This window comes from Anas platyrhynchos, chromosome Z (genome assembly GCF_047663525.1).
Source record: "Anas platyrhynchos isolate ZD024472 breed Pekin duck chromosome Z, IASCAAS_PekinDuck_T2T, whole genome shotgun sequence".
NCBI lineage: Eukaryota > Metazoa > Chordata > Aves > Anseriformes > Anatidae > Anas > Anas platyrhynchos.
The window spans coordinates 10,670,653-10,696,316 of NC_092621.1; the positions used below are offsets into that span (position 1 = coordinate 10,670,653).

At 61.4% G+C, this 25,664-nt stretch overlaps 2 protein-coding genes across 4 annotated transcripts; one reads left to right on the forward strand and one right to left on the reverse strand.

The window, feature by feature from the left end:
* Positions 1-1,041: 1,041 nt before the first annotated feature.
* On the reverse strand, positions 1,042-15,480 carry LOC106020613 (uncharacterized). 2 transcript variants are annotated; one of them, XM_072031013.1, is made up of 14 exons: positions 14,560-15,480; positions 7,944-8,186; positions 6,965-7,255; positions 6,766-6,863; positions 6,433-6,625; positions 5,233-5,475; positions 4,747-4,983; positions 4,019-4,309; positions 3,820-3,917; positions 3,499-3,691; positions 3,014-3,122; positions 2,272-2,318; positions 2,053-2,124; positions 1,042-1,870 (listed from the first exon to the last, which is right to left on the reverse strand). In XM_072031013.1, the coding sequence occupies exons 2-14, from the start codon at positions 7,945-7,947 to the stop codon at positions 1,758-1,760; spliced, it is 1,989 nt and encodes a 662-aa protein (XP_071887114.1). In that variant the 5' UTR covers positions 7,948-8,186; positions 14,560-15,480; the 3' UTR covers positions 1,042-1,757. The 2 variants fall into 2 exon arrangements, with proteins under 2 accessions (XP_071887114.1, XP_038026624.1); XM_038170696.2 differs by lacking the exon at positions 14,560-15,480 and adding an exon at positions 9,904-10,209.
* Positions 15,481-16,589: 1,109 nt separating this feature from the next.
* TESK1 (testis associated actin remodelling kinase 1) lies at positions 16,590-25,644 on the forward strand. 2 transcript variants are annotated; one of them, XM_038170698.1, is made up of 10 exons: positions 16,592-17,118; positions 21,265-21,386; positions 21,496-21,544; positions 21,719-21,865; positions 21,950-22,032; positions 22,327-22,417; positions 22,610-22,693; positions 23,078-23,167; positions 23,313-23,463; positions 23,656-25,644. In XM_038170698.1, exons 1-10 carry the CDS (start codon positions 16,873-16,875, stop codon positions 24,714-24,716), a joined length of 2,124 nt encoding a protein of 707 aa, XP_038026626.1. In that variant the 5' UTR covers positions 16,592-16,872; the 3' UTR covers positions 24,717-25,644. The 2 variants fall into 2 exon arrangements, with proteins under 2 accessions (XP_038026625.1, XP_038026626.1); XM_038170697.1 differs by having other exon boundaries at positions 16,590-17,118; positions 23,313-25,644.
* The last annotated feature ends 20 nt before the right edge of the window (positions 25,645-25,664 follow it).

Consider the following 25,664-nt stretch of genomic DNA (forward strand, 5'->3'; position numbering starts at 1 on the left):
TTTTTTTTTTTTTTTTAAACTCAGCCCTTGGCTCCCATGACCTGTCCCTTCTGGGAAGAGGTGCCAGAGCCACATGCCCTGGGAACGACCGGCCTCCCCCTGCCTCGGGTCCTTGGCTATCTTTTGGGATGAGCTGTGCGGCTGTCAGGTTGCTTTTATAGCCTGCAGCATATTGCAAGAGGTACACAAGGCTCTTGTGCAAAATTGTTAGGCAAGGATGATGTGCTGATATCTGAAGGGTTTCCTGCTTGCAGTGCCTAGAGACACCTTGTTGCCTGTCAGTCCCACACCAAGCAGGGATTTTCCTATTGCTCCATGTCTCTCTCAAATGTTGGCATTCCCCAAGACTGGCACAACAAACACTGAACCCTCCCACCATAGCTTGTGCCACTTTATTCTCAGACCCACCTCTGCAACCAGAGAACAAGTCAGACCAAGAGACCACAAGAGTCACTTACTTGTGCAGATCTGAGTCAGCGGATGGTGGTAGATGCTAACAGGAGAAACCCCCCAGGCGAGGGACTTCCCAGGGGATGACTTCAATAAAAGTACAGCACAGCAAGCTGGCACTCGGCTGCTCATTTTGGCTGTCAGGAAGGGGAGTGCTCTGTGAGTTGGAAGACATGCGAGAGATGCTTCCTACCATCTGGGATGGCAAATGCAGACAGGCACATCTTGCAGGCTTGGGAGGTGCCACATCAACCCAGGAGACTTGTGGCATTCCCACAAGGGGAAAAGATCACAACCCAGACCTTGCAGAGGTGCAAGGACAGGGAGACAGCCTCAGTCTTACAATCACAGGGCATCTACTGCATTAACTGCCAGGGCAGGACTGGAGTCTCAGCACTACTCACCACCACTCACCACGCACACCTACGCAATGGCCTGCAAGGAGAAGCAAGCATCGGGGTGAAATGATGACATCTGGCTCAAGTGGATTCTTCACAGCAAAGGGAAAAGCTGCTGCACAACAGCAGCTGGGAGAGAAGAGTGAGAACTTGGCAGAGAAACAATCCCACCAAGGCTGCAGACCAAGGGGCAGTGCAGAAGGAAGGCAGGAGGTGTTCCTCCCGCATGTCCCTCCCTCCCATCGTGGCTGCATTTTGGGGTACAAAAAGCACATCCCACAGTTTTTCACAGCCCATTCATGACGGCCCGTGTCCCCAAGGACAGGAGGAGGACATACAGACATCTCAGCCTACCCACAGAGCTGGAGAAGACGGCGGCGATCGTCCCTGCAAAAGCCTGGGCCAGTCTTCTTTGTGAAGATTCACACAGACACAGCTTTCACACACACAAAAGGGAGGACTCATGGCCAGGTGGATGCCGTAGTGGGGCAGGCAGCCCCCTGCAGACCACACTACTTTATTGGTTGTTTGGATACAACAGAGCAGTTGAGAGGGCAGCAAGCTTGGGCAAAGCTCAGGCAGAGTCCTGGAGTTAGATGGGGATGGGGCTGCAAAGCAAAGAGGGGCTGGGAACCCAGTGGGGTGCTTTGGTCTCAAATGACACTTGCAAGCACCAGGTCAGGATGGAATAGCTGAGCCAAAATACTGGAGGACACAATTTTGTGGGTGCAAGCGTTTCATCCCATGCCTTGGGCTGCTCCTGGTGTGTTACAAAGTGTGCAGGAGCTTAATGAGGGATGAAATATGGGGGGTGGGGGACAGTAGCACAGCACAAGCTGTGAGGCCCTGCTTCCAGCTGTGGAGGACCAAGAGACAATGAAAGTGCCACCAGCACGGATCCGGGGACATTCACCCCATCTTCTCCTCTCCCTCACTGCTTTGTCTGATTCCTGAGGACTCCAGGATGGGCAGGGGCAGGGGCAGGGACAGGGATGGTCGCTCTCCAGCCCGGCCACCTCTACCTGCGGACACCAACAGCACCCAGGGCAGAGGCTGCTGCCAGCCCTCGGCAGAGCTCACGCTGCCACAGCCGTGAGGGTCTGAGACAGGCCGGAGCGATGGGCACTGCCTGGCACTGCCACGGCCCTTTCCTCGGGTCGCTCTTGACCCTCTGCCCCATACATGTGTGGGGGCCATCTCCTACCTGCTTCTTCTTCGGCCAGAAACCTCTCCTTGATCACACAGTAGTGGTCCGAGTTTTCATAGGGCTGGAGCTCTGCAGGGGACAAAACAGCGTGAGGGACCCAGGGCTGCAGGAGGAGGAGCAGCGCAGACCCGGGCAGGCAGCGGCACAGGGGGCTGCAGGGCTCTCCTGGCAATGACCTGCCCTCCTTATACCCTGGCCCCACTGCCGTGGCCCTACCTGTGTAATGGTCCTCCTCGGCTTTCCTGGGCAAGGCTTTCCTCCTCCTGGGAAGGCAAAGGGGTGTCCTGAGGCTGGGCAGAGGCTGATGGGGCTGCTGACTTGCAGACCCAGCCAGGAGCCCACCAGCCAAGCCACAGCAGGACCAGCTGCTGCCCTCTCGTGTGAGAAACTAAGTTGTGTTTTTGCAGCAGAGAACTAATTTTCTGTATTCCAAGGTGGTTGTGTAGTCATAACAAGGAGAAATGCTACGTAGATAAGTGGACAGTAGAAGGCCTCGCTGTTCCAAAATAAGGTGGAAAATAAGTTGAGATAAACAGGATGAGCAGCGTGGGAACAGTAAAACAAAGATCACAGGTTCTCAAAACGTAAGAAAGGAGAAATTAAGCAGCTGAAAAAAAGAAAAATGGTTCATATATGGTACAGAGGGGCGTCGAGTAGCTTGTGAACCTTTAGTACTAAGCCAGTGATGAAACAGAGAAGGTGAGCAGGTGTTGGATAAGAGGGAATAAAAGGTTATGATTTGTTTACTAAAATGCACTCCTGATTGACAGGACGCCTGCCATTGCAATCACATATAAAATAACTTCACAGAAGATCCTGTCTGAAGAAAATTATTTGAGATGTTTCTCACACATGGCACCCAGAAAAGGGTGAGAGCAGCCCCCTCTGTCACCAGCCACCCCATTAGCCCATCATGGCCTGAGGCAGAGCAGCAACTCTGAGTTCCCTGCCTACTTACCTAGACAGTGCAAACCACAGGATCCCAGCAGACAGCATGACCATCGCTGACAGCACAGCCACCACGGTGACCGCAGTCCATGGCCAGGGGCCTGGAGGCTGCCCTGAAACTAAGCACACAGCCAGCAGTGGGTGCCACAGCCTGTGTGGGTGCCCAAACATTGCCTTGGGGTGTGTGAATGTGTGCGTGCGTGTGTCCAGGCTCTGCAGTCCTGGCTCCATGCAGGGACAGGTAGTGAGGCACAGCCATGTCCTGCCTTCAGGTGAAACAGGCAGGAAGGATCTGGAGTGACAAGAAGTGTCCCATCTCCAGGAAACACCCACAGGGACCAGAAACCTGTCCAATGCAGTCTGGATAGACTGAGGGCACACAGTCCTAGGGTTGTAGTGCTCTGTCCCCACAATTCTGGGGCCAAGCTGCTATCTTATATGGCACAGGGTGAACAGACAGCAGCCTAAGCAGGCCCATAGAACAGAAACCTTTACCTGAGACATAGGCTTGAAATTCCAGGTAGGAAGCATCCCCAGCGCCAGCGGCTGTCAGGCCCTGGACTGTCACTGTGTACTTGCTGCCGGGCATCTGACGAGGTGGCGTGTACTGGGTGACAGAGCTGTTCACTGTCACCTGCTGGAATTCCAGGAAGCTGCCGTCCTGCGCGCTCCTGGCCGTGACGTTCAGCTGCAGGAAGGACAGGAGCTGATGGGGACCAGCACCCGGCTCCCACACTGCCCCGAAGGGGACAGCAGGGTCCTGATCTCACCACAAACACCCCTCTCCCTGCTGCCTGCATCCCACTCCCCTGGTACCTGGTACCCGAGGATCTCCCCTTTGCAGGAGGGCAGCGCCTGCCACTGCAGCGTCCCCGTGCTGGCATCCAGCCACAGCCGCTCCGGCTTCTCGGGCACTGCAAGCACAGCGAGAGGGGGTCACGCACAGGGACACCCACCTGGGGCTGAGTTTTATGGGAGAAAAGCAAAGATACCTTGACAGGCAGGGGACACTTACCTGTTGCCTTTGTCCTCAGGAGCCGTGTGAACAGGATGGTGCTGGGGGGCACTGAGATGGTGACACTGTAGACAGTGAAGGGCTGCAGAGGCGGACAAGTAAATGTTCCTTTATGGCCATGAAGCATCTCCTGTGCCGTGACCTCCTCAGCCTCACAGGGAGGGGAGGAAGGCCCTGCCAGCCTGCACGTGGCCTGCATGCGCTGGCAGGCATCGGGCAGACTGCAGGTCCAGTTCAGTTTGATGCTGGTGGTGGAAACCTCCAAGGTCCCAGGCATGACCTGGAAGGCCTCTGTGAAAGAAGCATTGAAGAGGGTCATTGCCTTGCCTTCCCTTCCCAGCCCTGTGCAGGCCTCCCTCACTGCCACGTCCCCAGCAACGAGAGGCCGAGCCCATCCTGCCTTCTCCCCCACGACATTTGGGCACTGCCTGCACTTTCCTCTGGGCCTGGGGTGCTCCCAGACACGCTGGCAGAGGACAAGGCCAGGTGCTTGTGGTCCCTCTAAGTCTCCACCACAGGCCTAGCAGCTGATTTGTGACTGCTCCCTTTCACTCTGACAGGGACAGACACAAACCCTGCTGCATTAGCAGCTCTTTTCTCCACAGCGAACACCCACACCATTCCCGCACCACCCCAAGCACAGGGCCTTGGTGCCTTAGGGCTGTAGGCTGTATCTGGCACCGCTTTCCCTGCCTGGGGAGAACAGAGTGGCTGCTTCACTCACTCACCCACACAGGTCATATTCCCCTCTACAGGCTTCCACTGTCCCGTGCTGTCCTTCACAAACCAGCCGATCTGAGGAATCAGGAAGCGTTGCCTTGGGTTGAGTTTCATGCAGGCAACCTCAGGGCTGGATGACCAGTACCCTACAGGGCATGTCAGTGTCAGCGTCTCATTGAGGTCGTAGGAACCACGGTCAGGGGCAAAGAGAATCCTGGTGTCCCACTGGGGCTTCTGGCATTTCACTGCACCGACAAGAGGGGAAAGCATTAGCAGGATAGAGGCAGGACCCACAGAGCTTAACAGGGGACAGGGCAGGACATGTGGGGAAGGGGATCCTGTCTCTGGTCCGCTCTGGTGAGGAATGGAGCTCCAGGACACGATATGGGTGAGCCCCAGACATGCACAGGAGCTGCCTCCCACTGCCTGTGGCAGCTCCTCCTGCTTTCCCCAGCACACACAGGCCCCAGAATTGCTCCTGGTGCCTCCCTTACCCATGCACTCCACCTTGGAGCGAATGTGGATCCAGGCACCTCCCGGGTCCTTTCCCAGCCACTCCTCGATGTACACAGGTTTGCCATGAATGTTGGGCTGCACTTCCCCTGCACATCTGACATGGGTAAAGGGTGGCTGGAAACCCTCGGGGCAGCTCAGTGTCGCTTCTTCGTTCCTGTGGTACTCCTCCTGGTCTGGTGCCAGACGGAGCCTTGGGTCCCACCAGGGCTTCTGGCATGTACCTGGGCAAGGCAAAAGCGGGTTTAGTTGGGGTGTGGGTGCTGAGGTGGGGCAGGGTACCACCAGCTATCAGCAACCACCAGCAGTCCCTCCAGACACCAACGGGAGACAGAAGGAGAGCCGTCCATGTGCCATGACGTGCCCCCCAGCAAGCCTTGCTGGGAGGGAGGGGGCTCCCCTTGTCACTTGCCCACAAAATCCCTTCTCCACCCCATTTCCATGCTCGCTCTTTGCCCCCCACCACATCCCACGGCCGGCAGCTTCCCAGGACAATCCCACCTGCAGCAGGAGACCCCCTGCAGCCGCTCTCTGGAGCTGACCCCAAGCCCAGCTCAGGCTGCCCTTCACTTCGCCGTGCCCTGGCACCAGAGGAGCCGTAGGGTCACTGGGCTCCAGGCGAGGCACCTCCTGTCACCCCACTTACTGATGCACTTTGTGGGGCCCTTAATTGCAAATTCAGGTACTTAAACTGTTTTTCCTTGTCCAGGTGCAAGGCAATCACACCCTGCACAACAAAAAGGTGGGCACTGTTATTGTTGCCCAGATAAAAGGTCCAAGTGTGCACTCACAGAAGGATAGATACCATACTGCAATTACTTTGTTCAGGGAAAGTAATAAAACCCTCTGCCTCCTGCAGGAGCTACAGAATAGCATGGTAACCAAGCCCTACATGCATGCCTTGCTGCCTCTGATGCCACAACTCACAGATAAAAAGAACAGATATTCATTTTCTGACCTGTCTTCCTAGCACAACCTGTGATTCCTGCAGACTCCTCATATGCTCCCTGCTGTTGCCAGAATTAGATGTCAGAGAGGGGCCAGCTCTGCTAGTGCAAACCCAAGCAGGGGCTGAAGCAATGCCACAGAGGCATCCTCTGGGGCCAGGGCACTATCTTGTATGGCACAGGGTGGACAGACAGACACCAGCCTAAGCAGGCCCATAGCACAGAAACCTTTACCCAAGACACTGGGTTGAAATTCCAGGTAGGATGCATGCCCGGCACCAGCAGCCGTCAGGCCCTGGACTGTCACTGTGTACTTGCTGCCGGGCATCTGACGAGGTGGCGTGTACTGGGTGACAGAGCTGTTCACTGTCACCTGCTGGAATTCCAGGAAGCTGCCGTCCTGCGCGCTCCTGGCCGTGATGTTCAGCTGCAGGAAGGACAGGAGCTGATGGGGACCAGCACCTGGCTCCCACCCGGCCCCGAGGGGGATGGCAGGGTCCTGATGTCACTACAAACACCCCTCTCCCTGCTGCCTGCACCCATGGGCAGCCCCCACACCCCTGGTACCTGGTACCCGAGGATCTCCCCTTTGCAGGAGGGCAGCGCCTGCCACCGCAGCGTCCCCGTGCTGGCATCCAGCCACAGCCGCTCTGGCTTCTCGGGCACTGCAAGCACAGCGAGAGGGGGTCACGCACAGGGACACCCACCTGGGGCTGAGATTTTGGGGAGAAAAGCAAAAGTACCTTGACAGGCAAGGGACACTTACCTGTTGCCTTTGTTCTCAGGAGTCTTGAGAACAGGATGGTGCTGGCAGGCACTGAGATGGTGATGCTGTAGAAAGTGTAGGGCTGCAGGTGGTTGCAGGTAAATGTTCCATTCTGGCCGTGCAGTGTTTCCTTTGCCGTGACCTCCTCAGCCTCACAGGAGGGCGAGGAAGGCCCTGCCAGCCTGCACGTGGCCTGCATGCGCTGGCAGGCATCGGGCAGACTGCAGGTCCAGTTCAGTTTGATGCTGGTGGTGGAAACCTCCAAGGTCCCAGGCACGACCTGGAAGGCCTCTGTGAAGGAAGCATTGAAGAGGGTCACTGCCTTGCCTTCCCTTCCCAGCCCTGTGCAGACCTCCCTCACCCTCACCCTTCTCTCACTGCCATGTCCCCCCACACCTAGTGTCTGAGCCCATCCTGCCTTCTCCCACACAATATTCGAGCACTGCCTACAGTTTCCTCTGGCTCTGGACCACTCCTCAGCACACTACAGGTGCTGCAGTGTCTGGAGAAGATTTGGGTTGGAAGGGAAATTTTTAGACCCTGTAGTCCACCCTGCTGCCACTGGCAGGGACATCTTTCACATCCATTGATGAGGCATCCACAACTTCTCTGGGCTGTCTTGCCAGTTTCCAGTGTCTTGCTACCCTCTTTGTATATTTCTTTTGTGTGTGTGTGTGTGTCTGGACACACACAAGGGGCTCTTAAGATGCACAAAGCTAGCACAGAGATGGATGGATCAGCATTTGATCCCAGGGTCCTGTGGGATCCTTTAAGAGGCCAAGGCCTTAGGAATTGCCCCACAAAGGCAGCAAGGTGAAGCACTCAGGGGGCATGCATCAGGACACCTGGAAAGATTGGGCTGTGCATGGAGCTGCCCCTGCTGGCTGACTGCAGAGTGGCAGAGAAGAAATATCCCGTTCCCCTCCAATTTTGTCCCCACTCTCCTGGCACCCAGGATGGCTCCTGGTGCCTCCCTTACCCATGCACTCCACCTTGGAGCGAATTCGGATCCAGGCACCTCCCGTGCCCTTTCCCAGCCACCCCTCGATGTACGTAGGTTTCCCGTGAATGTTGGGCTGCACTTCCCCTGCGCATCTGACGTGGGTGAAGGGTGGCTGGAAAATCTTGGGGCAGCTCAGCGTCACTTCTTCATTCTGGCTGTATTCCTCCTGGTCTGGTGTCAGACGGAGCCTGGGGTCCCACAAGGGCCTTTGGCACGTTTCTGGCAGAGGGAAAAGTGCGTTTAGGTGGTGCGGGAGGTGCTGAGGCGCAGCAGTGGCTGAGGAATCACTAGAGATGTCTTTTGGGTCCCAAACAGAGAGGGGAAGGTCTTGCAGCTGTCATGGTGTCACACCTCAGCCAGGACAAAAGGCAGAAGCCCGGCCTTCTGCTGACAAGGCACAACTGACCACAAAGCCTCAAGATGAACCCATCCAGCTCTTCTGCCTCCCAGCGGATGCCGTCCATGGGGACAAAAGCATCCAGGTCCTCCTGGACAGCCGTGTCACGGAGCCACCAGCCCAGGGCAGTGGGATCAAGGTGCTGCAGGACTGTGCTTACAGAGGTGCAGGTGGTCTTCTTGTTACACAAGCTCTGGGTGCCCCTGGAAATGCATCTGGGGGACCGGTGGGCTGTAGTTCCTAGCGCAGCTCAGCTGGATCAGCTTGCTCAAGGCATAGCTGGTCTGGCCAGGGGTAAACTGCAGCCTGGGGTCCCTGTCGGAGGGAGCTTTGCATCCTCCTGAAGGAGGGAGAGCCCAGGGGATCACAGGGCGATGGCAGTGCCCTCAGGTGTGAGCAGGTCCCATCAAGAGGGCTGCTGGTCCTCCTTATTCAGAGCTGAGCACCTCCCAGGATGAGGCCCCTAATCCCCACTCGCATCCCCAGGCCTCACAGCCCACTCAGTGCACCCACCCTTTTCCATGTGTTTCACCCAAAATGAGCCCGTCTTGCCCTACCTCACCCAGCTTCCCTTCCCTTGTGGTGGATTCTCACACCCTGCTCCTTCGTATGTGTTACCCAGGTGGGAAACTTCATCCCCTTCAGCTGGATCCCAGTGCCCTCACACCAGACAGCCAAAAATCTTGACAGACCTTAGACCTCAGTCATCCATCTGCCTAAACCTTGTCCATCGCTGCAAGAGCAGCATCGCTCCAGCCACCAGAGATGGTTAGCATGATTCACGCCCCATAGGACAGCTTGGCAGGCCACTTCTGCTCACATTTCCCTGCAGAGATAATGACTCACGCCCCAGGCTCCCCATCCCCTGCTGCAAAGAGCAACAATTCCTGCCGTGCCGCAGGGGGAGCTCGGCAGGTACCCCCAGCCCCAGGGTACAGTACATGAGAGCCCAGCACAGCCCTAAGGGATGCCCCTAGCTCTCCTGCCATGGAAAAAGAATAAAAAAAAAAATAGAAAAAAAAATAGAAAAAAATGTTTGAAGGACAATCCCACCAAAATACAGACTGGACAACCACAGGGACTGGAGAGAGAACAAGTGTCCCAGCCAGCACAGGGCTGGGTCTCGCGGCTCCCCAGGTCTTTGCTGGGCACTAGCACCCATGTCTACAGCAACGGGCGATTTTTTTGCTATTATCACCCCAGAAAGGCCATGTGCTCAGGCTTCCCCTGCCCAACACACAGTGAGAACCAGCCACCTCCTGCTCCCAGACGTGCTGCCCACCCCATGGAGGCACGGAGGGGGCTGTAGTGTGGAGGCATTTCCAGCACACCGAGGATCACTGCCCTACATCCCCAAAACACAGCTTCACCCCACCACAGCCTGACATGCCCAAGAGGCTCAGGACCAGTATGGATACTGGGTTTAGTCCTCTCCAGCACAGCCACCATGTGCCAAGCAGTGGAAAGCCGCAAGGACGACTTGCAGGGAGACGAGCAGCAAAAGCTTCCCTTGAAAAGAGAGGAGCAGCCAGCCCTTACCTGCGTCCCTGGCTCCTCGTCGGGCTCGGGCAGCAGGATCTCTCTGTTCCTGTGTCCCCAGCAGAGGGCTGAGGACCAGCAGAAAGCCCAGAGCCAGCCCTGGCAGGGCCATGGTGCTGCCCAGCACAGGGCAGGACCACAGCTGGAGCCCCACTGATGGGGAAAGGTGTCTGCGTGACCGAGCACCGGAGGGAGAGGTGCAGACGGAGAAATGAAACAGACACCAAGGGAAATCATGCCTGGCGTGAGGAGCTTCCCCTTTGGGCAGCCAGCACCCACAGACCCGCTCCTCGCTCACACGCACTGGTGTCGCAGGGGTACCTCGGTCCATCCGCTCCCATGGCTCCTCCAAAGCCTCCCCGGAGCCACTCTGCTGCCCCAGGGAAGCACACGAAGGGTGTGCAGTACCGGGGGCAAGGGGGTCTTCCTGGAGCCAGATGGAGAAGATTGTCCTGGGCTAGTTCAGGCTTTTGGGTAGGTTAGGAAACTCCCTCATCTTGGCCCATAACCCCAAAGCTGTATAACCCAGACTCCCCAGGCCTCCTCCCAGACATCACCAAGTTCTTCCCTGAGCCATCTTCCAGGCCACTCGCTGCTGCCAGGCTTCCCCTGCTGCTGCAGCTCTCCTGAGCAGCCCCTTCCCAGCCCCACAGAGCTCTTCACCACCCCACTGATGTATTTCTTTTCCTTTTCCCTGCCCTGAGATGCAGTCTGTACTGGTCCTCCTTCTCCTTAGAAATTCATCCTTTTTTGTTATTGTTATTTTTATTTTTTTTTTCAGTGTATAACAGGCAGTAGAAAAACGCTGAGGACCTGCTGAAAGCCACAGCACGCAGCCACATGTCTGGCCCCTGCACAGTGTAACATCAGAGCTGCTAAACCGACTGATGATGCCTTATTTCGCCGGGATCCCTACGGGGTTCAAGCAGGAGATGGTTTCCAAGGGACTGCTGAGTCACACAGCAGTTCACAAGTGCGTGATTTATGGGAGCTGATGAGCTCCAGATCCATGAGACCACCCTCTGGGCCTGTGATGTCTGGGCTGCTAGTCCTCCACATGCACTGCCCTCGCCCTTGCCATGGGAGTAAATCTCACTGACTCATCTCAATATCTCTCAGATGCTTTCTACTACAGATTTCCTGCTGTAGCATTCAGAGAGTGTGTATTTTTTATTTTATTTTTTTCTAATAACAGAGCTACCCAGCCACATAACCTCCCTTCAATTGGGGTGAGACCTCGGGAGTTTTGATTTGACCATCATGAACATGATTGATGGGCCGTTTCCCGAAGGTTTGGTTCAGTTATCAATGAACTAACAGCACTCGAACCATCAGATTGATAGGGGGAAAAACCCAAACCACCTATAATTTACAGCCAGTTTTACTTCTGACGGGGAAGAGCATTTAGGGCCCAAAACCACCCACAGAACCACAGAGAAAAGAGAAGTAGCTGTGGCTTTTGGAGATCCGGCTTTGTGGAAAACACTGCTAACACATCCACCACATTCTCCTACAGTAAACTCTATTTCCCATGTCATGCTCATCCTCCTGGCATCCTCTGGACCCGCTCTAACAGCCCCACATCCTTCTTGTGCTGGGGGACCCAGACCTGAACATGGCACTCCAGGTGGGAGCAGAGGGGCACAATTCCCTCCCTCCACCTGTGCCTTCTTGGCTGCTGTCTCCTGTCAAGCTTTTTGTCCTCCAGAGCCCCCAGGTCTTTCTCTGCAGGGCTGCTCTCAGTGGATTCTTCTCCCAGCCTGTGCTCATGTCTGGGATTGCCCCAGCCCAGGTGCAGCACCTTGCACTTGGACTTGTTGAACCTCATTTGGTTTACGTGGTCCCACTGCTCAGGTTTGTCCAGGTCCCTCTGGATGGTTTCCCTTCCTTCTGTTGAGTCAACTGCAGCACTCAGCGTGGTGTCATCTGCGAACTTGCTGAGGGTGCACTTGATTCCATCGTCTATATCGTTGCTCAAGATATTATAAACAGCATTAGTCCCAAGAAAGACCCCTAGGGTTCATTGCCAGTCTCCACCTGGATGTAGAGCCATTGACCACCAGAACTTTTGAAATATGATGGAGAGAGGCTCGGCAACTCCATCAGCCAGTTCCCTCAGGACCTTGGAATCCGTGCCATCAGGCCCCACAGACTTGTACCTCTTCAGTTTCACCAGGTGGTCTCCAGCCTGCTCTTCACTTACACCAGGAGGAACTTTTCTCCCCCAGCCCTCACCTGCAGATCAGGGGCTGGAGGGATGTGGGAAGCCTGACTGGCAGTGACGGCTGAGGCAAAGAACCTGCTGAGCACCTCAGCTTTCTCCAGGCCTGTTGTTACCCGTTCTCCCTTCTTGTCCATCTCACACACACTCTCCTTGGCCCTCCTTTTCTGGCCAATGTACCTACAGATCCCTTCTTGTTATTCTTTGCATCCCTTGCCAAGCTCAGTTCCACCTCTGCTGTGGCTTCCCTGATGTATCCAAACATATCCTTTCCCTGCGTATCCAGACAGCAGCCCCGTGCTCTTCCCAGGCCACATGTCCCTGCCTCCCCTGCCTGTGCATTTCCTTTCCACACCTCCAGACTTTGGCAGAAGGAGGGTTGGGGGATCCCCACAAGTGCCGGGGTGCAAAGAAATCCCTCCAGCACCCTCTGTCCAGGGGTGGAAGCCGGACCTTCTGCCATCTCAGCACCTTTCCCTTCACACTGCAGCCTGCTCCCATCTGGCTGTGCACTTGCTGACCACCCCGAAAGATATTTTTAGCCCCAAAATCGGACGTAAGCATTTTGCAGCCGGGAGCAGGGTGAGGTAAGGCAGGAGGGGCGTGGGTTTGAAGGAGATGTGCTCAGAAATGGGGTTTCCAGCTCCGAGCAGCTCCACATCTGTCCCAGCCCTTCCTGCTCCCCTCCCTGGGGCCGCCCGCAGCTCGTCCCACCCTGGTTCTTGGACAGGCAGCACGGATAAACCCTGGAGGTGGGGAAATGTGAGATGGTCTCCCTTCTCGCATTCCTCAGGCCTCTGTGCTGCTCCCCCCAAAACGCTCCACCCATCGCCCCACACATCACAGCTCGCCTTCCTCGGCAGCTGATGGACTGCATGTGTTTGGCAGAGCCTCTCCTTCCACACACGGGGCTTAAATAAAGGGCTTGGCATTTCCCCTTTTCGGTTCTCAGCCTGCACAGCTTCCAGAGGAAAGCCAATCCTGTGCCACCCAGGGTAGCTGGGAACAGAGAAGTGCCCAAAATATCCCGAGCCCGGGAGGAGCCGGATGAATAGGGGCGAAAAAGCCACGCAGCTGTTTCCCCATGAGCTGCAGCCAGTGGCCTGGCGGAGGGGGAAGGTGGCACAGCTACTGGAGCAAACTGGGCTTCTGCAGGGTGCACAACGCTTCGTCCTGCCTGCCCTGCACCGATGGAGCCTTGGAGGTGGCCGTCACCTTGCCACCAGCAAGATCCGAGCTGGAAGAGCCCCTGCCTGAGTCAGCCGTGTGCTGGCTGTGGGGTTGCCATCATCACGGGTGTGTCTGTGCCTCCTTTCACCACTTTCTTCCATTTGAGCAGCCGGGGAGCCTGCTGGTTTTTTCCCCTCGCCTTCAGGACAGGTCGGGACATCTGGCCGCGTTGTGTGAGCTTGTTCCCCACAAAGGAGAAGGAGAGAGAAGGGCACGGTGTCCTGGTAGGTCGGTGCAAGTGGTGAGCATGGCACGGTGCCCAGGGAGCAGCTGCCCTTTGTTGTATAAATACGTGCACAAAGCCACGTGTGCTTCCAGCCCGGGATCCAGCCGGGATCCCTGCTGGGAGACTGGGGAGGGAAGGCTGGTGCTGGACACAGTGGAGCTCAAGCCTCAAATCTCTGGAGGAGTTAAGAGGAGGGTGCCTCTCACCCCTGGGGATTTCGGCAGGATGTTGCCTGTGATGGTTCTCCATGAGAACCCAGGCTCCGGGGCACCCCGCAGGGAATGTCCCCACCAACATGGGGACATCACGGCGTGACTTACAGCCCGTGTCAGGACTGGTGGTGACACACAGCTCACCCACAACCTCCTGGCTTTCCCAGGTCCCTCCTGGCTGCCAGCACCCCAGGAGACCAGTTCACCCAGCGCTGGCGCAACCAGCCACCGCACAGCCAGGCAGGGTGGGGTGACCGGCCACCCTCACACGGCTGGGCAGAAAGTAGGACACCGTAATCAAGGTGATTAATGGCTTGGGGTGGCATGGGAGCAGCTCAGCGCCCTGCTGGGGCCACCGGTTCGAGGTGGCACCGTCCCCACCTGCCCCAACTCCTCACCGCTGGCCTGGGTTTGTCCTGCAGGGCTGCAGGCAGGCTCCGTGCTGAGCCACACACACTCTCCCCAGCCTTTCCCTGCTCCCCGCAGCGACGCCAAGCCCGGCAGGATCAAAGGGCCAAGCCCCACGGAGCCTCCCAGCCCTGCTCCCCTGCAGCTGGCAGCGCAGGTCGGCCAGCACAGGGCTGGGCAGCTCTGATGTGTCCCCACGCTGCCCAGCAGCTCCAGCTCCTCAGCATCTCTTCTCCTGACACACGTACGGAGAGCCACAAGCATTTTGGGGATGCTGCGCTGTGGTTATTAGCGTGGCACACGTTGGGAGATCAGCCTCTCAGGAGGGGGAGATGCTGGAGGTGGTCGTGTGCTCCTACCTGCCCGGCACAAGGTGACCAGCTCCCGGTGACCAGTGAAGCTTCTCTGCAGTGCTGGATCACTGCAAGGACGTGGTTGTGCTTACACGGCTGCGTGTCACCTCGCCAAGGTCACAGGGCTGCTTGTCCTTTCTTTTCAGAGCGTTGGGCTGAATTTCTTCATATATATATGAAGAAATATTATTATTTTTCCCCACCATTCCCGTGTTTGCAAACACACAGCCCTAAGTGCTCCCACTGGGTACCCACCCAGCCAGACTCAGAGTTTCTCAGCCCCCTGGCACCCCGTCGTACATCTTGGCAGGGCTCATGTGAGCAACCTTGAATCACTGCCCACCGATAAGATTTGGGCTGGGATGCGGATGCTGCCCCAAAAACCCACAAACGCCGTGATACCGGCACCCAGGTGTGAGCAGCATCAGCAGGAAACAAGAGGAGGGGGTGAGCCAACGCTGCCCGGCTGCTGTGCTGACTCTGCTCGCAGAAAATTACTGATACAACAAATATTTGGCCTTCATCCTTGCAGCTGGAGGGCCGGGGAGCAGGGCAGCACTGCGCCTGCACAGCAGGGACCGCGGCAGCCCCTGCTCGCAGCCGGAGGCGGAACGCTGCAGCTCGCAGCCACGGCACTGGGCGCCGAGCACGGGGACAGGCAGAGCTCTGGGAAATGTAGTCCTGCTGCGTCACCTGCCCTGGGTGCTGCTGGGCACGGCCTGGCTGCACGTGGGTGGCCCCCTCGAAAGCAGGGAGCTGGGGAAAAGGAGGGGAAGCAGCGGGTTGGGAAGGCCACAGAGTGTGGGCAGAGGGGACAGGGGGAGGAGAGGACACTGGGGCTGACTGAATCAGGAGATGCTCCCCTGTCCTGCGCACCCTGGGTCTGCACCTCCAGGCTGGAAATCCCTCCCGTGTAGCTTCCCAGGACCTCTCCCCACAGCAGCCCCAGCAGGCAGGGCAGGGGGAGGCGTTTGCTGAGCCCTCAGCCTTCTCCCTGAGAAGGGCAAAGAGGACACAGCCCCCTAGCCCCCCTCCTCTACCCTGCAGCTCCACAGGGGAGCTAAGCACAGCCGGGAAGCCCCTCCTGCTCTTCTAGCCAGGGCTTGAGGGGCTTAATTCGGGTTTTGCAGCAGGCTCAGCCCAGCCAGGCTTTGCACTGGAGGGCACCTGATGGCACCACTGGAGGGCTGGTGGCCCTGGGGACCCGGGCTCACCACTGCTGTGCCAGGCAGGAGCAGATCGGGGTGGAAATGGCACAGAAGAGTTACCAGCACTGATGAGAGAAGGGACCATAAATCCTGCAGCAACAATTTCCACAGCCAGGGCTGTCTCCGGGGCTTTCATTTATTCGTTACAGCTTAATTGGATGTGAACTCAGCCACTTGTAAGCAGCAGGAGCCCGGAACGGGCTGCGGTCCTGTGAGCTTCTCTCTCTGAGATGCCTCTCCGGGCCTCTCCATCACTGCCTTGGCCCTGCTGGGGCTGCTGCTCGCATGTGCTGAAGGGAAGGGCAGGGATGGGGAGGCCTGGCTGGTTTTGCTCGGTGGAGGAGGGAGCTGCTCCCACTGCAAAGAGATCAGAAGCTCGGCTCCCCTGCCCTAGGTTGTCCTCCCCTCCTGGGATAAGGAAGAAAACCTTGTGTTTGTTGTACCTGGAGCCAAGCACCGGCCAAAAATGCCATGCTGGGGGACACCCCGTGGGGCTGCGCTCCCAGCAGGGACAGGAGGGGCTGGGGCAGGCAGGCAGCTGGAACAGAGCACGGACAGCCCGGCTGCATGAAGGACCGTGCAAATCACCCACGGAGCAGGGAAAAAAGAGCAGCGAGGAGGAGAACAACGGGGAGACAGCGGGGACCCCAGGAAAGGGGCGCGGGGGGCGTCTCGGCTGCGCTCCCCGCTGCCGGGCAGGGCTGTGCGCGCAGGGAGAGCCGAGACCCCGGCCCCCAGCGCCTCTCCCCGAGCCCCTGGGGCTGCCAGCAGGCAGCGGGGCCGCTGTCGGCAGCCGGCAAGGAGTTAAGGGGCTGAACCCGCCCCGTCTCCGCCCCGCCGGTGCCTGCGCTCGGGGCGGCGGAGGCGCAGCGCCGGGCCGCGGCGGGGGTCGGGGCTCCGCCGCCGGGCCATGAGCACCGCGCACCTCGCCGGCACCTCGTCCCCGCCGCTTGCAGAGCCGGGCAGAGCCGTGCCGGGCCGAACCGGGCCGGGCCGAGCCCGGCCGGGCGGCGGCGGAGGAGGAGGAGGAGGAGGAGGAGGAGGAAAAGGCGGTGGAGAAGGAGGAGGAGGCGGCGGAGCCCCCCCGGCGCCGTGCCCCGGGGGGATGTGAATGGCGCTGGGGGTGCTCGGCGGGGCCGAAATGGAGTGGGAGAAGCTGCCGCGGAGGCCCGGGCTGGCACCGAGGGGGGAACGAGCCGAGGAAGGCGAGGGGGAGGCGGCGGGGCCGTGGCCGGGCTGCGGGAGGCTGCGGCCCTCCTCGTACCGGGCGCTGCGCAGCGCCGTCTCCACCCTGGCGCGCATCGACGATTTCTACTGCGAGAAGATCGGCGCCGGATTCTTCTCCGAGGTCTTCAAGGTGGGCGCATTCGCCACCCCCCAACCCTCAGGGGTCTGCGGGGAGGGCTCCGGGGGTCCCCGGTACCGCCGCGGTGTGGGTTTTTGGGGGGGGGTCCGTGGGGATGCTCGGGGACCTCACCAGGCTGCCGGTGCTGTTGTTGCTCCGTCGGAGGGAGCAGGCGAGCGGCGGATCTGATCCCCACCATGGGGGGACACAGCCCCCCGGGGGGGTGACAGCCCCTGGAACCCGCTGTGGGGTCCGGGCGTGCCGGTGGCAGGAGGTGCAGCCACTCCGGGGTGACCCTGGTGGGGTTTTTGGGGAGCCCACAGCGGGTGAGCGGGGTGGGGAGAGCGGGGTGGTGCCGCACAGCCCCCCCGGTGCCACCCCCCTGCCCTCCGATGCTCAGGGTGGGTGGGCGAGGGCAGTGGGCGCGGGGATGCTCAGCCTGTGGCCGTGCCCGGGTTGGGGTCCCGGTGGTGCCACCCGCCCGCTGTCAGCACCCAGCCGAGGGGCGGTGCGTGCACGTGTTGTTTTTGTCCTCGGCGTCGCTGCAGAACGCAGGGCCAGAGCCGCCCTCACGCTTCCAGCGGCTTCGAGAGCCGCTCTGCCCAGCCAGGACCCTGCTGCCCTCGCTGGGATCCCGCCTGGGGGAGAAGCAGCCCCCAGGGAGGGGGGATGCAGGGTGGGGGGCACAGAGGGGACCTCTCTTTCCATGAGGCCGTGGCCTCCCCGCTGGCCGGGCTCCTGCTATCGATCCCTGGCTGGGAGCACCCGGGAGCAGGGGGGAGGCATTTAATAATGCCAGGCGTGGATACGGCTCGTTAATAATGGATGCTGCCACGTCTCTGCCAGGCCACGGTGTCTCCTTGCTCGCTGTCTCTGCTCCCCTGGCCCCTTCTGGGAGCTATGCTGTGCTCCTTGTGCTCCAGCACCGCTTGCCCTGGTGGTGCCGTGCCCACCGCGGTGTTGGGGGCTGGAGCAGGCAGGGGCAGGAGGAGGCCAGATGGGGCTTTGTGCCGTGCGGTGGGTTGGGGCCAAGATCTCAGCAGGATGGTGGGCCGCCGAGCTTGGGGTTTGGGGCTGGCGAGGCTGACGAGGAGGATGCAGCTTGGCAGGGCAGCACGGAGCCCCTTTTCCTCCCACCTCCCTTGTTCCCGCAGCGCTTTCCATGGCCGTGGGTGCTCGAGGCTCCCCCCTCCGAGCGCTCACTGGGTCCTGCCTCATTCCAGCCATGGTGGGTGGGTGAGAGGGGACAAGGAGGAGACCTGGACCTCGGTCCCCATTCCCTGGCACACTGATGGTGCCAGTGGCTGTCTGATGGCATTCCTGGGATCACCCCCGGTGCAGCCAGGGCCCGAGCGCATCTCTCCGAGAGGCCGCACAGAGCAGGCGGAGCACTGCTGATGGAAAGCTGCCCTCATCCCCAGGGGCTGCTCCCTGCCAGGCCGAAGCTGGGCCTGGTTTCTCTCCCCGTGTGCCTGTTCCCTTTGCCTTCCCCATGTGATTTTGGAGGCACCAGGCCCCCTGTTCCCTCGGGTGCACGGACGTTGCTGTGAGCCGCCCCTCCATCCCTCCGACAGACGGAGCAGACTGAGCCCGGCGTGTTTGTGCCAGGCGTTTTCTCCAGCCCTTACACCACCCTTGCATCTCATCCCCGGGTCCCGTGCTCGCTTCTCCAAGTGCCACCCGCAGCAGGGGCTGTGCTGGGACATCGCCGTCCTCACGCAGGCGCCGGCGGCGGGGCGCAGCCCTGTGCCGTGCCTCGACCTCGCACGAGGGCTGCGGCACGGCGCCCGCCTGCCCGTCTCCACCGGCGTTCCCTGCCAACCTTTGAGACCTGCTGTTTACTCCTGACCCAGCGGCGCAGCTCATGACACGCTGGCTCTTATCTCGTGCCCTTCATCGGCGGACCTTGCCTCGTTTCACAAAGCAGGGTGGAGCAGCGTGGCACAGGCGGCACCGGCAGGGAAACCGGGGCAGGCGGGGAGGAAGCAAATTCACAAAGGCCGGCCTGGGAGCAGCCTGGTTGTTTTTTTTTTATTCCTCGCACGATCCTCCTTTCCCGTGTGATGAGCAGCTTTTCCAGTCCCGCCCGGTGACAGACCTGTTGCGCTACTGGGATCCCTGCGAACTCAGGCACAGCCACCCTGGGGTTGCCCGCAGCTTGGTGTGTGTGTGCTCCTTCTGCCCTCAGCGCCTTCCCACACGGCTCCCCGGGGAGCAGGGGTGCAGGATGCCCCTGTGGGACTGTGCTGGGCTGGGGGCACTGGGTACCGAACCCCCCCTCCTCCCGGGGGGCTTCGCCCTGCGTCTAGACAGCAGCAGCGGCTGCAGGGAGGGCCCAGGCCGTCTGCTCGCTCTGATTAGCATGCTCTTTAAATAAGACTCTAATTTCCGCTGTGAAAAGAGCCCGGATCCCTCGTGCCCAGGCTGGGGCCGCAGCCAGCCCCGTCCCTTCCCCCAGCCAGGGCAGCAGATGGGATGGGGATGTGGGATGGGTGGGGTGCCCCTCCATCCCCGGCCAGGCGCACGATGTGGGGGGCTCTGCAAGGTGCTGGGGGGCTTTAACAGGGGGCGAGGGTTGGCTCCCGGGTGGGGGACAGAGGGCTGCTGCCTCCCCCAGCACCCGGCTGAGCTCAGCTCTGGGGAATGTGCTGGGATTCCTGGGCGCACGGCCAGGGCGTGGAGAGGCGAGGGGGACCCGTGCTGCCCGGGGGGGGGGGGGCTCTGCTGCCCACTCCCTTTGATGCTGGCATTTGGGAAGGTCGGGAAGGGGGTGGAAAACCCCCCAGTGTGGGCCTGTGTCGCCTGGGGTCGTGGCTTGCTGTGTCTTGGGGCTGCCACTGCTTCCGGAGGGCATCCGAGGTGCTGGGATGGTGCCAGCCCCTGGTGGCGGTGGGCTATGGGGGCAGTGCCTGTGGGAAGCCACCTGCCAGGCCAGGGGGCTGTCACCCCTTCCCCTGTGTGACCAGGGGTGTCCTCCAGCCATGGAGCAGGCAGGACAGACACCAGGACAGCTTGTGAGTGTGCTCAGGGTGCCCGGTGGCCCCGTGGGCTCGTGGATGGGGCTGTGCCAGGACCCTCCTGCCCCTGGGCGCAGAGTACCAGGCCCAGTGGGCTCCCTGGGGGAGCCACCCAGCCCTTCCCACGGCACAGAGCCACCAAGGAGCACCACGGAGCATGCCACCAGGCATCCCCATCGCAGCCACTCAGCACCCCCATGCCTTGGAGCCCCGTGGGGCCGAGCAGGGTGCTGGTGCCGAGCTGTCCCCCCCAGCCCCGTGCCCTGTGTGAGGGCAGCACTGCCGCCGGGATGCGCCGGGCACGGGGATCTCGTGGGGCTCCCGTCTGTGCAGCACGTGCTCGGGGAGCCCCCGGTGTTTTTGCAGACGCCGTCTGTGTTTGGCCATGGCAAGGCTGGCCGGGGGGGGGGGTGGAAGGGGGCACGTGGGGAAGGCCAGGGGCTGGCAGCGGCGCAGCGGCTGCAACCAGCATCGACTAAAAAGGAGAAGAGCAGCGAGCTGACGGCAGCGCCGAGGAATGCCTGGGCTCCCCGCCTGCCAGGGGGGGGCAGCTGGGACCAGCAGGGTGCCCCCCTCCCATGGGGTGCTGTCCCAGGGTCCTGTCCCGACCCCTGTGTCTGCTGAGGAGGGGACCCCCCCCCAGTGCCGTGCTCTGCCCCGTGCCCGTTTCCTCGCCCCCCCCTCAATGCAGGGTGGGGGGTCCGGGGGTGTCCGTGCTTGGCCGCCTTCCTGGCTGCTGTTCCTGGCAGGGGGCCAGCCCCCCGGCTCGTGTGACAGCATCGGGCTGGGGTTGGCTAAATATACGGCCTCGGCCACGCGCCGTGCCCCACGGGGATGATTTGGGCAGGATGCGACCCCTCTGCCCTCACGCCCACCACCACCACCAGCTGATTGGGGTCTGGCTGGGGTTGTGGTCCTGAGACAAAACAGCCAGCTTGTGCTGCCCCCTCCCCCCAGTCCTGCACCCCTGGGGCTTGCAGGAGCTGCCATGGTATCTCCAGGGGTCTGGGCACGTGCTGGGGGGAGCACAACAAGCGGGGTGTCCTGGGGAGAGCGGGGTTGGGTGTCATGGGTTGGGAGAGCACCCCTGTAATGCTATCGGTCCCTTGGGTGCTGAGCCCCCTCTCGTGCCCCCCCACAGGTGCGGCACCGCCAGTCGGGGCAGATCATGGTGCTGAAGATGAACAAGCTGACGAGCAACCGGGGCAACATGCTGCGGGAGGTGCAGCTGATGAACCGCCTCTCGCACCCCAACATCCTCAGGTGGGGCCCGCTCCATGGAGCCTGGGGGGGGTTTTGGGGGCTGCCACCGGGGCTGGGCAAGCTCCTGGGTCCCCCCCGGTGCCACCCTCAGCAATTCTTTGTCCCGCAGGTTCATGGGGGTGTGCGTGCACCAGGGGCAGCTGCACGCGTTGACAGAGGTGAGAGCGGGATGGTGGCCACGAGTCCGGGGGGAAATCCATGGGGAGGGGGTGAAAACGTCCACGGGGACACTTCCTTGCCTTCTGGGGGTGGCTGTGCCATGGGGTGGGAAGAGACCCATGCGCAGGGGATGGAGACGGGGGGGTGCAGCGAGGCGGTGTCTGTCCCATCAGTACATCAACGGTGGCAACCTGGAGCAGCTGCTGGACAGCCCCGTGCTCCTCTCCTGGTCCACGCGCATCCAGCTGGCCCTCGACATCGCCCGGGGGCTGCGCTACCTGCACTCCAAGGGCATCTTCCACCGCGACCTCACCTCCAAGGTAGGGGCCGGCCCGCTGCCCTCGCCTCCCTGTTCCTCGAGGTGTGCCCGAGGTGTGACGGGGTCCTCCCTGTCCCCCCTCCAGAACTGCCTGGTGCGCTGCGAGGCCAGCGGCTACACGGCTGTGGTGGGAGACTTTGGCTTGGCGGAGAAGATCCCCACCTACAGGTGTGTGGAGCGTGTCCGTCTGTCCGTCGCATTCTTCAGAGCAAGGGGATCCAGCTCGCTGGGAAGGGGGGGATTTTGGGGTCCAGCTGGAAGGGCAGGGATGGGGGTGGTGGGGACATATGGGGCTGGATTTGGGGATGGAGAAGGGTGTGATGGCGAAGTGTGGGTGGCCTGGTGGAGAGAAGAGTCACGGGGTGCATGGAGGAGAGCTGGTGTAAAAAGGGAGAGGGAGGTTTTGGGGGGTACGGGCACGGGGGACAGGGCCCCTGACATCCTGCTGTGTCCCCCCCCCAGCGAGGGCAGCGAGAAGGAGCCACTGGCCGTGGTGGGCTCCCCATACTGGATGGCGCCCGAGGTGCTGCGAGGGGAGATCTACAACGAGAAGGTGACGCCGTGTGGGGCCGTCTTCAGGGTTTGCAGCCCTGGGGTCAGCTGGGCACGTGGAGGGGCACGGAGGGATGGGGACGGGTGTCCCTGGGGTGCCGAAGGGGCTGGGACCCGGTGCTGCTGTGCAGGGAGGGCTGACAGAAGTGGGGACACATCGCAGGACCCCCCCGTGACTCCTCTCTCTCCTCAGGCTGATGTGTTTGCCTACGGCATCATCCTGTGCGAGACTATCGCTCGCGTCCCCGCGGACCCCGACTACCTGCCCCGCACCGAGGTGACCCTGGGAAGGGGGGAGCGAGGGTGGCACCTGGTGGGACCGGGGCTGGGGACACGTCTCCAAACGAGGGGGACTGACATGCACAGAGCAGAGCCCCCTGCGTATGGTAGAGGTTTTGAGGAGCTGCCCCACATCTCGGGGTGGGGGTACCACATCCCCAACGTCTCCTGGCAGCAAGGGGGATGCTCTCTGCCCATAGCCTGTCCTCGGGGCCTGGGGGCAGCCCAGGCAGGAGGGTGGGTGCCTTCAGACAGGGAGCAGAAGGGATTTATGCCCAGCACCTGCAGCCTTCCCCCAGCCTGGGTGACCCCAGGGTCCCCTCTTCCTTTAAGCAGCCCCATAACACCTGGCCTCACCCCCCCCCCCATCTCCCCCGTGCAGGATTTTGGCCTGGACGTCACCGCTTTCCGCACCATGGTGGGAATCGACTGCCCGGCCGCCTTCCTCCAGCTGGCTTTCCACTGCTGCAGTGTGAGTCCCAGCCCTGGGGATGCCCAAATTCCTGGCGTCCCATCGGGGATCCCCTTCCCTGCCCGTTGGAGCCTCTTCCAGGCAGTGCACCCTGAGGGTATGGGGAGGGGACACAAACCTCACCATGGACCTGTCCTGCCTACAGATGCAGCCGACCTCCCGCCCCTCGTTCCTGGAAATCACACAGTGCCTGGAGGGCGTCCTGCAGCACCAGCTGGGCGTGGAGGGCGCTGGGGCCACCCTCTTCAGCATCAGGGACAGCCTGCCCGCACCCGGCACCACGCCTGCGCTCAACGGTACGTGGGTGTCTGGGGGGGTTTGGGGTGCCCCTTCCCCACCCCAACAGCTACTGGGGAGCAGGCTGGGGTGGGAGGAGGTCTGCAGGATGCAGCCCTGCTTCTCACCGCCCGGCTGCTCCCCGTTTTGCCCCGTGGTGCCGGGGGGCACCCAGGGCACCGGTGACCCCCCTGTCCTGCGCCCCTGCCCAGGGGTGGCCGGGAGGGCGCCCAGCCGTGCCGAGCAGTCGCCCCTGCGCGAGCTGGGGACGCAGCACCTGCAGCCGGACCAGCGCCTGTCCCGCAGCCAGTCCGACGTGTTCCCCCCCAAATCGCCCACCCCGCCGCGGCCGGCCGAGCCCTGCGTCGGGGCCAGGACCAAGGAGACGCCGGCGCGCGTCAACCCCTTCTCCCAGCGCGAGGACCTGAAGGGGGGCAAGATCAAGCTCTTCGACACGCCCAGCAAGTCAGTCATCTCGCTCACCTTCGACCTGCCCCCCCCGGCCCCGATGCAGCTCGGCACCCCTGTCACACCCGAGCCAGCCGTGGAGGTGCAGTGTGACTTCTCGGCGCCCGCCGCGGCCCCACGCAAGTGCCACTCGCTGCCCGCCTCCCCCGAGCTGCCCCGCCGCGGGGGCCTGGAGCTGGGCGTGGGGTCCCCAGCCCGGCCCCACAGCCCGAAGCGGGGCCAGGAGGATGCTGAAGAGCTGGAGAACGGGGTCCGTGCCTCGTCTCTCAGCCCCGCGGCGGAGGAGCAGATGGACTGCAGCCCCGACAACCCCGAGCCGCCGCCACCGCGGGTCCCCGCGCCGGCACCCGCCACCAGCAACTTCATCCGCACGGCGGCCTCGGGGGCCCAGCCCTGGCACCCGGAGCCGAGGGCACCCAACGGGCTGCTCTTCAACAACAACCACGTGGTGGTCAGCAAGCCGCACGCCTGGGGCAGCGAGCTGGAGCGAGGCTTCTCCGAGCTCAGCATCCCCTGCGCCGCTGCGGCGCTGGAGCGGACGGAGCGCGCGGCCATGCTGCCCGGGCACAGCGCCGGCACCGTGCTGGAGCAGGACGAGGTGCTGCCCTGCCCCGGCTGCTGCTTGGGGCCTTTCAGCTTCAGCTTCGCCTCCGTTTGCCACCGGCCCGCGCCCAGCCCTCCCCGCTACCAGAACCTCAACTGCGAGGCCAAGAGCCTCCTCTGCCACGAGCGCGGCCGCCTCCAGAAAGCCCCGGGGCCGATGCTGGCGGAGCCCAGCCTGAAGCTGCCGGAGGCACAGTCCTAGTGCTGGGGACCGTGGCTGCGGCCAGGGGTCCCCAGGACCCCCCCCTAGCACATGGGGTGGCTCTGGGAGCCTGGGGTTTTGTGTCCCCCTCCCCGAGTCTGTCCTCGCGCTCGCCCGGTGCCTGGTGGCCACGACGGCGCTGCCGAGGTGCCCGTCCCACTGGGATCGGCCTCGGGGGGCTGTGGGGAGCCCCGAGGTGGGCTGGGTCCTTGCGGGGGTCCCGGTGGGGCTAGGCTGAAGTGCAATAACACCGCTGCCCCGGGCAGCAGGGCTGGTTCCCCGCAGGGCTCAAGCCGTGGCTGCGGGACCCCCCCTGTCCCCAAGGGCTCGCCCCTCGGCGGGCACTCAGAGCCCCCCAGAGAAGGGGGAGAGAAGGGGGATAAGCAGATTTTTTGGGGGGGAGGGTGGGAAGGGGCAGAGCAGTCACGTGTGTATGTGTGTATTGGAGGGACTATGGGGATTTTTTGGGGTGTCCTTGCTGCCTCCTCACAAGGGGGGGGAGCATTCCTGGTCCCCCACACGCCAGAGGCACTGTGGTGTGCAGAGGGGCGATGCCGGAGAGGCGCAGTGTGCAGGTGGGGGGTGCCAGCTCTTGGCACTGAGCCCCCTGGCACACTGGGCCCCCTCCGGCCCCGCCACCACACCGGTGTCGGGGGGACACCTCCGTGTCACCTCCCCTCAGTGGAGGGCAGCCTGCGCCCCCCAGCACCTCCCGAGTGGCCGGGAGGGCACTGGGGGGGGGGGATACCCAGCACAGGTGGGAGCCGGCTTTCCTCCCTCCCGCACCGTGCACTGGTGAATGCAGAACTCTTGTGTTTTTTGTTTTTTTCTTTTTTGTTTCTGTTTTTTTAATATTAATAATAATAATTGCTAGTAATATATACCCAGCTTATTTAAAGTGTTCAATAAAAACTGAATGTCCCAGCGAGCCGGGCTGCTGCTTGTGTC

Excerpts from the sequence above, each read along its gene's own strand:
- LOC106020613 (XM_038170696.2), bottom strand. The coding sequence starts at position 10,015 with ATGGCCCTGCCAGGGCTGGCTCTGGGCTTTCTGCTGGTCCTCAGCCCT. Across the intron at positions 8,187-9,903 it reads ACGAGGAGCCAGGGACGCAG|AAACGTGCCAAAGGCCCTTG; the intron begins GTAAGGGCTGGC and ends TCCCTCTGCCAG. Across the intron at positions 6,864-6,964 it reads CCTGAGAACAAAGGCAACAG|TGCCCGAGAAGCCAGAGCGG; the intron begins GTAAGTGTCCCT and ends CTGTGCTTGCAG.
- TESK1 (XM_038170697.1), top strand. The coding sequence starts at position 16,873 with ATGGCGCTGGGGGTGCTCGGCGGGGCCGAAATGGAGTGGGAGAAGCTG. Across the intron at positions 21,545-21,718 it reads AGCTGCACGCGTTGACAGAG|TACATCAACGGTGGCAACCT; the intron begins GTGAGAGCGGGA and ends CTGTCCCATCAG. Across the intron at positions 21,866-21,949 it reads ACCGCGACCTCACCTCCAAG|AACTGCCTGGTGCGCTGCGA; the intron begins GTAGGGGCCGGC and ends TCCCCCCTCCAG.